Source organism: Lolium rigidum, chromosome 6 (genome assembly GCF_022539505.1).
Source record: "Lolium rigidum isolate FL_2022 chromosome 6, APGP_CSIRO_Lrig_0.1, whole genome shotgun sequence".
NCBI classification, from domain to species: domain Eukaryota; kingdom Viridiplantae; phylum Streptophyta; class Magnoliopsida; order Poales; family Poaceae; genus Lolium; species Lolium rigidum.
Window position 1 is genome coordinate 63,339,694 of NC_061513.1, and position 14,139 is coordinate 63,353,832.

Below are 14,139 nucleotides of genomic sequence, written 5' to 3' on the forward strand. Positions count from 1 at the left end.
GTCTCTCAGATAATGGAGGCGGTCCTAGGATTCTTCTTGCAGCTAGATGAAGATATGCCAAATGCTTGTCCCCATCTATCTAGTCTGAGCGTCATGTTCCTGAGCGCTCCACCGGTGTACCCCACTCGGCGCTTCATGCCCGAAGATTACTGGATTGGATAAGAATTGGTCGTGCGTTTTTTATCTGACCGTTTAGTTTCAGAGTGAGCGTTGCAAAAATGTGGTGGTTGTTACCATCATGGGGCATGGTTTCTCGATCCATGGTGAAGTAAACTGGCAGAGAATGTCATGAAAGCTGAGATCTGGGCACTAGCAATGGTGATTTGATTCTTTGTGGCGGTGATGAATTGGCTTGGTGATTTGAGAATTGGAGCGGCGGCATCGTAAGTGGTTGTACCTAGCAATAGTCAAAATCTAAGATCTATCATTAATTGGTTGTACTTAGCAAGGCATTGTTTCTGGGACAGATGACTTTTCTCCGGTATGAAAATCTAAGATCTTTGATAGGACAATGATGGCGCATGTGCACTGCTCGCTTTTTGGAGGTGTCGATTTTGGAGAAGCTGGACTTCCGGTGCTATCTTGGTAGTGTTAGTACCGCTGCTAAAAAAATAGATCACTGTAGCGGGAGTTTTTATATTATTATAATTCTTATTTTTTGGTTATATGCATCTGTAATGTTGATAAAGCAATGCGTTGTGGCAGAGACTGGGTGTGGTTTCTTCGCGATATTTATATATACTATTTGTGTGGAAACATTATATAAGAGGCCTTGACTAATCCAACTCGAACACTTCTCATAACCTATCCACGTCTAGTCCAAATATAATCTAATTTGTACATATTATACTACACAAACACAACAACTAGATCGATCACCTAGCCATGATAATCATCAATTTCCTCTTCTTTTGTGTTGAAGTTCTTTTTTTTTCGGTTCCAGGTGAAATGTCCCGTGTCGATCTGAAGTTGTGAACCAAACGCATATGTTGTGAAGTCTGAAGGTGATGTTCTTGGTATATGAGATTTCTGAATGAAGCGCATGCCGAACCGGCTCAAGATTATAATAAAGGTCACTTTTGGACTATATATCCTTCATTTTTTTTGTTGAAATCCTTTATCATTTCGCTATATTTAGTATTTTTCCAAAAGGTTATTGAAATATAGCACGCTATTAGTACGATATAGCGTCCATAGTGTTCGAAGGAGACCTCCACTATTTCATTTAGCACGCTATTTTAAACCTTGAGTTTTATACGTCATTTTAAAAGTTAATTCTAAACGGGGACTGGATTAAATGACTTTTGTAGTCATCTGATGTGAGTCCGCGTACAGAAACATACCACCCCCTGCTGTACATTGGAACTCTTTGCTAGTGAGGCAAACTGAATTAGTACTAGGTGAACAAAGCACTTCCCCGCCCCTGCCTACCCGTGCGTTCTTGCAGTGTGCACTTGAGCGCGAGAGCGGCATTTGTTCCGTGCACGGATCCACCCCTCACTCTTCTACTTTTTCATATTTATACTAGTTTTCTCTCTCTCTCTCATTTCACACTTTATTTGCAAATTTTAAAAACTATAACTTTGAAATTAGAAGTTCAATTTGAAAATTGTTTGAATATTTTGGTTCCTACTAAAGAGAGCTACAAAATAAGCCCATATTGAATATATTTTGATAATTTTTGAAAATCTACTTTTGAAACTTGGTGAAACTTTAGTTTGAAACGATTGAGTTTTATTGTGCATCATTATGTTAAAATGTGTTTCAGAATTCAATTTTTTAATTTTTTTCGAAACGAACCATTTTAGGCTTATTTAGAAGATATAATCGAAAGATATTTGAATGTTTAAACAAATTGTTAATTTTATATATATTTCAAAAGATACGGCTCTTTCAAATTCAACAGTAGAAATTATATCCATCTACTGAATAGAAAGACAGAGTACAAGTGTGGGGTAGGCCTTGTACCATGTGCACGAAAAAGATTTTCTAGAAGTCCTAATCTCAAAGCAACAACATGAAAAATCAATGATTCACACATGCATGGGATATCTTATGCATGGGAAAGGTGCTTTTCTCACTTGAACGTCACGAGTTGGATGAGCGAACCGGCCACGCTCCGATCGACGCGCACGCCCACCGCTCCCATCATGGCAATAAAGGACACTAGGCGTGGTTGATTCTTCCCTGTCGGTGGCGTGGATTTTCCATGCCCATGACCTGTTCGTGAAAATGATAAAGAGAAGATGCTAGGAAAAATACGACTCTATTGGAGGTGCCACTTGAGGATACACCCCCAATAGAGTGCCACTATGTCAAACAACCTGCATAGCCCTCCCAAAGCGCATAAATCCAGATACACTTCGTGGTCTCCAATTTTTGATGCTCCGACGCATCAAACTGAAAAACGAGCGTCCCAGCGAGCGAGAAAGTCAAAATAACCGCGTCTAACTGAGATACCCCACCCAAAAAAATAGTATAGCAAGTCTAGGTTCACATGCATCGATTGGACTAATAGGAATAGTTACCTCGACTACATGGCTATATATGCATTCGTTCTTTGATGCCAAAGAAGAAATAATGCGGTTCAGCTCACGAGGCATACATTCCAGAGATTGGTAGAAACATATGCATTCATGATTTGATGCCAAACAAGACAAGGAGTAAATTACCTACCGGATCGGGCTCGCATCTGGCCACCAATTGAATTGATGCACGTCACGCCAAAGTCCCAAGTCACCACTCATGCGCCACTGCATGCGACTTGTAACGACGGGCTCGTATTTATAGAGGGGGTGGAGGAAGAGAAGTTTGAAGTTTATTTTTTGACATTAAAAGTTTGAAATTTTAGGGTAGGAAGAGAGCTAAGTAGCGCGGCGGGAACAAAGCAGATTATTTTTTGATCGGTGCTTCTCTATGTTTCAAGTTGGGTCTGTTGTGGACCGCTAGGATGCAAAGTGGCTCCTATCTTTTTTCTCTACTGTTGGGATCCATGTAATGATGTACCATGATCCTGAATTTTTACATATCTAGCTTCACAAAAAAATAAAAGATCCCGCAGGACCAACACAATGAAACAAGATAGTCATACAATTATTCTTAAAAAACAAATGATATATAGTATTGATAATAACATTTTTTTAAATCATATAAAAAAGGGCGACTTATGATCGAAACAAGTAACATAAGTCACCATACAATACAAATTTTATTGGAACCACTAAAGACCAGCCCTTCTCTTGTTTTAAGGCTTTTGTTCCAACAAGTAGCATGCAAGTTACTGCTGACGTGATCGACCCATCAAGAAGAGGCGCTCCGCTACCTCTGTCATTGTTGGTCTTTCATCCACTTGAAGGTTAAGGCATTCCATGGCCAACTCTACTAGACTCTTGAGAACCCCCAAATCTTCCGCTACAGCGATATCTTCATCAAACAACTCAATTCCTTCCATATCTTTCTCATGAGCTTCACGAAAACTGTTCAATAAGTTATCAGTGTCAGAATGTACCGCCTTTCTCCGACTAATAAGTTCCAAGAGAACAACTCCAAAACTGTAGACATCACTTTTTTCTGTTAATAGGCCTTCCTTCTGATATGTTGGATCCATATAGTTGATGTCACCGATGACAAATTCAGTGTGCTTTGTATCTCTTGCGAGCAACCTTGATAAGCCAAAGTCTGCGATCTTTGGTGAAAAGTTATCATCCAAGAGGATATTGGCAGGTTTGACATCACCATGAAGAATTTCAGTATTGGTTTTTGAATGCATATAAGCTAGACCATCTGCGGATTGTGCAGCAATATTTATTCGTAAATCCAAGCTGAGAGCAACCTTGTTGTTGCTGTTGTGGTCGTGAAGAATGTCATGGAGGCTGCCCTTTGGGATGAACTCATAGACTAGCATCGGAGTATCAACTTCTAGACAACAACCTATGAGCCTGACAATGTTCTTGTGGGTGACTTGAGATTGGATGATGACTTCATTTGCAAATTGTTCTTTCTCTAGCACACCTGAAATTTTTATCATGTAAATATCCCCACATTTTTATAAAATATAGAATTACCCAGTAGGTGTTTTCCCAACTACATATGTGTCACAAAAAAGCACACCTGAAATTTTGGGCTTCTTTATTGCAACTTGTTCATTGCCAAGAAATCCCTTGTAAACTTCACCAAAGAAACCTTGCCCAATTATATTGCTATCCAATAAGACTTGCTTGAGGTCCTTCTTTCTGTAAAGTTTTATTAATTTTGCCTTCTCTAATATGGGCCCACCATTCTTTTTGTAAAAGTCTCTAGTTTTCCTTCTCTCTTTCAAAAGAATAATCAGGAATATCACAACTATGAAACCAATAGCACAACCTGCACCTGAATCGGACAGAAATGAACTTATGTCATATGAAAACCTTTACAGTAACTAAGTTAGTATCCTAAGATAGTAAAAAATGAAAAAATATTTTTTATAATATAATTTGAATATGTACTAAAGTGAAACCACAAGTAGCAGCAAATATCAACATAAAGATTGTTGATGGACTAAACCTCCCTAAAAAGTGTGATGAGGACAATAACATTACATCAAATATATATCATAAAATAAAATAAAATACATTGTAGAAGTTCCTTTAATTTTTTGAAGAATTAAATCAAGATGAATGATTTGGGTAAGATATCAAATATTATTCTGGGGTTCAGCAGATTGGCAACGTTCGCATGGTTGCATATTTATGAACTAATAATGCGATCTACGTAATGATTTTGTAAGGAAATCTTCTTACGGACTGACTCGTGGTGAATGATGATTGATGAAGCAGCCAAAGGAGGAGTAATTAATTCTAGCAAATGAAAATCTCCTCCAGCCACATGATGCCACGATATGCCCGCAACTTATTTTTCTAATTCACATTCCATGCAAATTTCCTATCAAAATTTCTACTTCAAACAATTTTTTTTCTATCGTTGCATCAATCAAGATAGGCCACATCGAACTAGGTGTCCAAGGCCGGCTAAACGAACAGCTAAGAGAGGTATATATGTAGCAAGTTCCCTGTATTTCCTTCTTAAATCTATGTAGTGTCAAACATATGTTGGTACAAATTAAATAAGGTCTTGACAAATATAATCACCTATGAAATTTGTAAATTAATTATGAACCAAATGTAAATAGAAAACCAATGATATTCAGATATACAATTATGATGAAGTAAACACTTGACAATGACTGAGTATTTCACGTATAGGTGACTACTAGAAAACATGGATTTAATAATGAGGTAATCAGATGATACTTACCCACAATGACCTGAGCAACTAAGGGGAATATTTCTTTGCAAGTTCCTGCTTTGCCGTCGCCCTTCATTCCGCGTTTGCATGGACAGTCGTAGCCTCCAAGCCTGTTCTTGCAGACCCCATGACATGGATTTTTCACAAGGTCCTTGCATTCATCGATGTCTAAGAAAAAGTAAATATTATACGTCCAGGTTAAGATCAAATACTTCTACTTGACAAGACTGTACATTTGTGCATATACTACGTACGTACGTACCTTGACATCCATCAGGGACGTAGGGGTTGCCCTCGTAATACTCCTTGCAGTGGCAGAGATAGCGATCCGAGGAGGTGCCGTTGGCACAAAAGCTGTTGCTGCTGGCGCACGCATAGCCCGGAGGTGCCTGCTGGCCTTCCACCGGACATGACCCGTTTCCGGGATAGTAGGTGTCGTCGGCCATGACAGCGAAATCGATGACGAACGGAACGCCCCTTGGGAACTTTTTGGGTAACACCTCGTCTCCGTACAGGTCCAGCGATGAGAAGTTGTAGAATCCATTCTCCACCACCATGCCGTACTGGCACGGGGTTGGTCTTTTGGGATCCACCACCGGAGTAGTATTCATGGGCATGAATGACACTGCAAATAAGGGGACTTTAAAATCCCAATTTCCGCCAAAAGGGACCTGGCAGCAGCCGTTCCCCATGCACGACCCGTTTATGGCTTGCCGAAAATTGCTAGACGCGTCTGAATTGCAGGTTGTGTAGAGCCATGAATCAAGGCTTGGCCAGTCCATGTACAGGTTAGTTGCTAGCCTGGCTTCCGCGCTAACGCCGACCCCGACGAGAGCATTGCGCTCCATCGACAGGGTGAACGGCCAATGGGTGGTCTTGGAGGGCGTCAGAACTGTAACTTGGAGCTTGATCTGCTGGCTGGTAGGGGATTTGGCGCAGTAGGAGGAGACCGCGCCGTATGCCCGTACCTCACCTGTGGCGAGAGATATGTCGATGAGCTCGATTGGCGATGGAGGAATCGTCTCGCGATCGATCACGAATGGGTACTTGGTGACGCCGGGCACCAGGTTGGCCTCGGCATTCTTCTGGTATGATCCAGAGGTATTGACAAGGAAGGCGCGAGGGGGACTGGCGGAGTCGTCGCAGAAAACCTGGAATTGCTCTGCGATGAAGCAGCCTGACCCGATGCCGAACGGGTAGGGGATGCTGATGTTGCCGCACTTGTCGCGGCAGCCCGGACGTGCGATGGGCGGCCACTGCTGTTGAGCAGCCGCATGCACAGAAGCCGCCGCGGCAAGGAGCAGCAGTAGCAGCGAGACAGGCGGGGCCATGATGGTGTTCTCTGGAGTATGGATTGGGAAAGAAGATTGTAGTTCGTAGTATGGATGGTGGTGTTCTATATATGGAGAATGCAAGTGCCTCTATGATGGATGCTGCTCCATGTGCGTATGAACTATGCAAATTTCAGTGCAACGGATAGACAGGCTGCCATGTGGGCCTGTGAACAGCCAGGTCCCATGTATCGGCTGGTTGTATTACTAGCAGCTAACAGTGGAGCTTAGATGCGATGGATATATATTTCCTAAGATTCCACCTAGACTATAGTGGTCGTGTTAAATAAAATGTTGAAATCAATTACTTAGGACAGCTCGGTTTGCATTGACTTCAGTTGGCAAATCACCATTGTACGAGGAAATGAAGTACAGCACCTACGGAGTAGGGCGATTTGCACAAAAATAACCCAAAAGTGAAAGAAAAGCACGGACTGACCCTACGGCGAAACTATTTCACCCATCTAACCCTTTTGTGTGGCGCCCCTCCCATCGGCGCCACACATGCCGCATGTGACGCCCCTCCTGCCGGCGCCACTCTCCCGGCCCGACGTGACGACCTCGACGGCGAGGCTGGTGCGCCGATCCGACGTGGCAGCATGTGTGGCGCCCCTCCCGTCGGCGCCACACATGCATTTGTAATTGCCCAAAACATACTGTGAGACAATTCGTCTGAGACTTAGCCGTTTTGCGACCCTGTTTGTGTGGCGCCGATGTCACGGGCGCCACACCTGACAGTGTGGCGCCGATGCCACGGGCGCCACACAAAGAGGCTCGCGAAAACGGCTAAGGACTTATCGTCCGGAGCCCCTGGATGTTTTCGACCCAGAAGTTGATATAAGTTGGCATGTGTGGCGTCGATGCCACGGGCGCCACACAGTGCAGTGTGGCGCCAGTGTGGAGGGCGCCACACATTTACTTGTGTTAAAACCATGAAAAATCCTACCAAACTCCAACAGTTTTGAGTACAACATTGGACACCACAAGTAGCAATTTCAGAACATACACATATAACACTTCATAGCTCACATCGTAGCAAGTAGATTCAAACAACAAGTAGCATTACAGATATGGTTCGAAATGACATAGGGTTCACAACTCGATACTTATGAAGATATAGTTCACAACAACACGTAGCACATCCTAGTGTCGTCCTCGACGTGCCGTCCTCACGGGCTGCTTCCGGACGGCCATCCTCTTCGTCCGCTGCCGTGGCTCTTGTTGTTGCTGCTCCTCCTGCTCCTCCTCCTCTGAAGATAACGGCTCGTCGTTCCTCATCCTCGACAAAGATGATCTCCGCGGCGGCCCCTCATCCTCCTCAATGACAACCTTCTTTCCTCGGTTGACATAATCTTCCGGAGTGTACCGGTTTGGAGCCTTGCCCCTTGGCTTCAACTGTTAAGCTGACCGTGGGGCTTGCTTCTTGCTTGGAGGTATGCTTTGACTCAGAATTTCGTCATCCTCAGGAATCTTGACAAACATGAACACATGCGATTACAAAAGTTGAAATTAGTAAGAACATGTTTGACAGCAACAAAATAGTCCATACCTCCCGCTCTTCAGAAGAGGAGGATGTAGGAATTTCGCCTTCGCGGCAACCTAGCAAGTTGGCTAACCGCCGCATCTTTCGTGCAGTGTTCTGCGTCATGGAACTCATGGTTACAAAGCCACCAGAATATAATAGCGTACATTAAAACTTGGTGATCATACCTTAATGAAATGCCGCAACGGTCCGACAGGCTTTTCCTCTCTCCCGCTCTGGTCCCACATAATCTCGCACTCATCAGCTGTTTTTTTGATCTCCGTCCGCTGTGACAAACATAGCATACACAATTTAAGCGAGCACATGGCAATCTAGATGATGTACTAGTCAGTGAGAGAATTCATTACCATGAAGTTCAGCTCGGAAGCAATAGAAGTTGATCCCCCTCTGCCTGCAAAGATGTCGTGCTGGCTTTGCGCAACCTCATCGAACTCGATGGGGTCGTCCAAGATGTCCTCAGCATACGCGTGCTTCACTAACTCGATACGCCTGTTTTCATGGAACCACTGGAGGTAGTTGTTGAAAGCGGCCAAGTCGTGAGGCACAATCTCCACAGGGCCAGCAGTCCATGTCGCTTCCAAACAGTGTTGGAACGCTGCGACGTGGCCGCTATGATGAACTGGCCAATTTGTGATCTTCCTCTGCCGCTGCCTATCAAGCACCGCAAGAATCAAGAAGTTAGATTCTACCTCTTCTATCAAGAATCTTCCATCGCATGATTCTAGAAGGTTACCTATGAAGCGCCTTGTCCGTGTCTTGCCACTGAGGTGGGCACTCCCGATAGAGCCCAAACTGTCTCATCACTCTGTGCGGCTGGTGGTATTCAACAAGCCACATGCATATGAGTGGGTGATACGTCTCCAACGTATCTATAATTTCTGATGTTCCATGCTTGTTTTATGACAATACCTACATGTTTTGCTCACACTTTATGTCATTATTATGCATTTTCCGGAAGTAACCTATTGACAAGATGCCGCAGTGCCAGTTCCTGTTTTCTGCTGTTTTTGGTTTCAGAAATCCTAGTAAGGAAATATTCTCGGAATTGGACGAAATCAACGCCCAGCATCTTAGAATTTCACGAAGCTTCCAGAACACCCGAGAGCCACCAGAGGGGAGCCCTGGTGGGCCCACACATGTAGGCGGCGCGGCCAGGGGCTGGGCCGCGCCCCCCTACCGTGTCGCCGCCTCGTCAGCCCTCCGACTCCGCCTCTTCGCCTATTTAAAGGTCCCTGACCTAAAAATTCGATACGGAAAAGCCACGGTACGAGAAACCTTCTAGAGCCGCCGCCATCGCGAAGCCAAGATCTGGGGGACATGAGTCTCTGTTCCGGCACGCCGCCGGGACGGGGAAGTGCCCCCAGAAGGCATCTCCATCAACACCACCACCATCTCCATCAACGCTGCTGTCTCCCATGAGGAGGGAGTAGTTCTCCATCAAGGCTAAGGGCTGTACCGGTAGCTATGTGGTTAATCTCTCTCCTATGTACTTCAATACAATGATCTCATGAGCTGCTTTACATGATTGAGATTCATATGATGAGCTTTGTATCACTATTAATCTATGTGCTACTCTAGTGATGTTATTAAAGTACTCTATTCCTCCTCCATCATGTAATGGTGACAGTGTGTGCATCATGTAGTACTTGGCGTAGTTTATGATTGTGATCTCTTGTAGATTATAAAGTTAACTATTACTATGATGGTATTGATGTGATCTATTCCTCCTTTCATAGTAAGAAGGTGACAGTGTGCATGCTATGTTAGTACTTGGTATAATTGCAATGATCTATCATGCACTCTAAGGTTATTTAAACATGAATATCGAATATTGTGGAGCTTGTTAACTCCGGCATTGAGGTGCTCTTGTAGCCCTACACAATTAGTGGTGTTCATCATCCAACAAGAGATTGTAGAGTGGTTTTATTATGTGATCAATGTTGAGAGTGTCCACTAGTGAAAGTACGATCCCTAGGCCTTGTTTCCAAATACTGCAATCTCCGTTTATTTACTGTTCTGCTGCATGTTTACTTACTGCACGCCAGCAAGCACTTTTCTGGTGCCGTTACTACTGCTCATATTCATTCATACCACTTGTATTTCACTATCTCTTCGCCGAACTAGTGCACCTATACATCTGATAAGTGTATTAGGTGTGTTGGGGACACAAGAGACTTCTTGTATTGTGGTTGCAGGGTTGCTTGAGAGGGATATCTTTGACCTCTTCCTCCCTGAGTTCGATAGACCTTGGGTGATCCACTTAAGGGAAACTTGCGGCTGTTCTATAAACCTCTGCTCTTGGAGGCCCAACACTGTCTACAAGAATAGAAGCGACCGTAGACATCAAGCACTTTTCTGGCGCCGTTGCCTGGGAGGAAAGGTAAAAGGCACTCACACTCTGGTCCCAGGTAACCAAACACTTTTCTGGTACCGTTGTGATTGCTCGAAGCTATTTCCTTTAGATCCTGCAATTGCATCTTTTTGTTTCTTGTTTACACTAGTTAGGCATAATGGAAAACAACAAAAAAATTAGAGATCTTTATGAAATTTATCTTGAGTTAGGACATGATGTGTTTGAAGAAAGAATTAAAAAACCCATGGAACTTTGTTTGCAAAATAGCAATGTTATTAGTATGAATGCTTTGAACACCATTGTTGCTAATGCTATGGAAAATTCTAAGCTTGGGGAAGCTGGTTTTGATGAGCATGATATTTTTAGTCCCCCAAGCATTGAGGAGAAAATTTACTTTGATGATACTTTGCCTCCTATTTATGATGATTATAATGATAGTAGTCTTTTGGTGCCACCTACTATGGAGGATAAATTTGATTATGATTACAATATGCCTCCTATATTTGATGATAGCTACTTTGTTGAATTTGCTCCCACTACAATTAATAAGAATGATTATGCTTATGTTGGGAGTAGTAATAATTTTATGCATGAGACTAATGATAAGAATGCTTTATGTGATAGCTATATTGCTGAGTTTGCTCATGATGCTACTGGATATTATTATGAGAGAGGAGAATATGGTTGTAGAAATGTTCATGTTACTAAAACACCTCTCTATATGTTGAAAATCTTGAAGCTGCACTTGTTTTATCTTTCTATGCTTGTTGCATTATGCTTCATGAATTTATTTATTTACAAGATTCCTTTTCATAGGAAGCATGTTAGGCTTAAATTTGTTTTGAATTTGCCTCTTGATGCTCTCTTTTGCTTCAACTACTATTTTTTGCGAGTGCATCATTAAAACTGCTGAGCCCATCTTAATGGCTATAAAGAAAGCACTTCTTGGGAGATAACCCATATGTTTATTTTACTACAATACTTTGTTTTATATTTGTGTCTTGGAAGTTGTTACTACTGTAGCAACTACTCCTTATCTTTATTTTATTGCATTGTTGTGCCAAGTAAAGTCTTTGATAGTAGAGTTGATACTAGATTTGGATTACTGCGCAGAAACAGTTTTCTTGCTGTCACAAAATTGAGTCGCTACGTCTGTAGGTAACTCAGAAAATTATGCCAATTTACGTGCGTGATCCTCAGATATGTACACAACTTTAATTCAATTTGAGCAATTTCATCTGAGCAAGTCTGGTGCCTCTAAAAAATTCGTCTTTACGGACTGTTCTGTTTTGACAGATTCTGCCTTTTATTTCGCATTGCCTCTTTTGCTGTGTTGGATGGATTTATTTGTTCCATTAACCTCCAGTAGCGTTGTGCAATGTCCAGAAGTGTTAAGAATGATTGTGTCACCTCTGAACATGTGAATTTTTAATTATGCACTAACCCTCTAATGAGTTTGTTTTGAGTTTGGTGTGGAGGAAGTTTTCAAGGGTCAAGAGAGTAGGATGATACAATATGATCAAGGAGAGTGAAAGCTCTAAGCTTGGGGATGCCCCCGTGGTTCTGTAGGATAACGTTGCATAGAAAACAAAAATTTTCCTACCGCGAACACGAAATCCAATCCAAGATGCAATCTAGAAGATGGTAGCAACGAGGGGATTATCGAGTCTCACCCTTGAAGAGATTCCAAAGCCTACAAGAGTAGGCTCTTGTTGCTGCGGTAGACGTTCACTTGCCGCTTGCAAAAGCGCGTAGAAGATCTTGATCACGATTGCTTCGGCGCCACGAACGGGCAGCACCTCCGTACTCGGTCACACGTTCGGTTGTTGATGAAGACGACGTCCACCTCCCCGTTCCGGCGGGCAGCGGAAGTAGTAGCTCCTCTTGAATCCGACAGGCACGACGGCGTGGTGTCGGTGGTGGTGGAGAAATCCGGCGGAGCTTCGCTTAGCGTGCGGGATGTGGAGGAGGAGAGAGAGACCGCTAGGGTTTGGGGAGAGGGCGCCGGCTAGGGCACCCTTGAGGGGTGCGGCCATGGTGGTGGCTTGAGTGGCCGGCCAGCCCCTCTCTCCCCCTCTTTATATAGGTGGAGGCCCCAAGGTTTAGGTCAAAGAGTCCGAATAAGACCCCAACAAAACCTTCCAAGTGTCCAAACCTAGGGGGAGTGGGACTCCCCCTTTTCCTTGGTGGGGTGGCCGGCCACCATGGTGGGGAGTCCACTTGGGACTCCTCCTCCCTTTGGTTGGCCGGCCAAGGTGGGTGGAGTCCCTCTTCCATCCTTATTTCTTCCGGACTTTTCTAGAACCTTCTAGAACCTTCCGTAGAACCTTCCGGATCATTTTAATTCACATAAAATGACATCCTATATATGAATCTTATTCTCCGGACCATTCCGGAACTCCTCGTGATGTCCGGGATCTCATCCGGGACTCCGAACAAATATTCGAACTCCATTCCATATTCAAGTTCTACCATTTCAACATCAAACCTTAAGTGTGTCACCCTACGGTTCGCGAACTATGCGGACATGGTTGAGTACTCACTCCGACCAATAACCAATAGCGGGATCCGGAGATCCATAATGGCTCCCACATATTCAACGATGACTTTAGTGATCGAATGAACCATTCACATACAATACCAATTCCCTTTGTCACGCGATATTTTACTTGTCCGAGGTTTGATCTTCGGTATCACTCTATACCTTGTTCAACCTCGTCTCCGACAAGTACTCTTTACTCGTACCGTGGTATGTGGTCTCTTATGAACTCATTCATATGCTTGCAAGACATTAGACGACATTCCACCGAGAGGGCCCAGAGTATATCTATCCGTCATCGGGATGGACAAATCCCACTGTTGATCCATGTGCCTCAACTCATACTTTTCGGATACTTAATCCCACCTTTATAGCCACCCATTTACGCAGTGGTGTTTGGTGTAATCAAAATACCTTTCCGGTACAAGTGATTTACATGATCTCATGGTCATAAGGACTAGGTAACTATGTATCGAAAGCTTATAGCAAATAACTTAATGACGAGATCTTATGCTACGCTTAATTGGGTGTGTCCATTACATCATTCATACAATGACATAACCTTGTTATTAATAACATCCAATGTTCATGATTATGAAACTAATCATCCATTAATCAACAAGCTAGTTAAGAGGCATACTAGGGACTTCATTGTTTGTCTACATATCACACATGTACTAATGTTTCGGTTAATACAATTATAGCATGATATATAAACATTTATCATAAACATAAAGATATAAATAATAACCACTTTTATTATTGCCTCTAGGGCATATCTCCTTCGATCTCCCACTTGCACTAGAGTCAATAATCTAGTTTACATTTGTAAAGATATAACACCTTGGCCTTACGGTGCTTTATCATGTTTCGCTCATGAGAGAGGTTTTAGTCAACGGATACGACATGCTCGAAACCGTATGTATTTTGTAATTCATTTGCGTCTCAACGCATCACTCATTTCCAAATGAGTCGGCATTAAATATGTTTGGTCTTACGGTGGAACCTTAATTCCGCGGTCTGAAATATGTCACTAATATTGTCACACACAATATAGCTTCAAAGTTCCGACTCTGTCGGAAATACACCA

General features: G+C 43.1%; 1 protein-coding gene across 1 annotated transcript; it reads right to left on the minus strand.

The window, feature by feature from the left end:
• Nucleotides 1–3,277: 3,277 nt before the first annotated feature.
• Nucleotides 3,278–6,614, minus strand: LOC124662707 (wall-associated receptor kinase 2-like). The gene is made up of 4 exons (XM_047200513.1): nt 5,546–6,614; nt 5,293–5,451; nt 4,111–4,368; nt 3,278–4,011 (listed from the first exon to the last, which is right to left on the minus strand). Exons 1-4 carry the CDS (start codon nt 6,612–6,614, stop codon nt 3,278–3,280), a joined length of 2,220 nt encoding a protein of 739 aa, XP_047056469.1.
• Nucleotides 6,615–14,139: the final 7,525 nt, after the last annotated feature.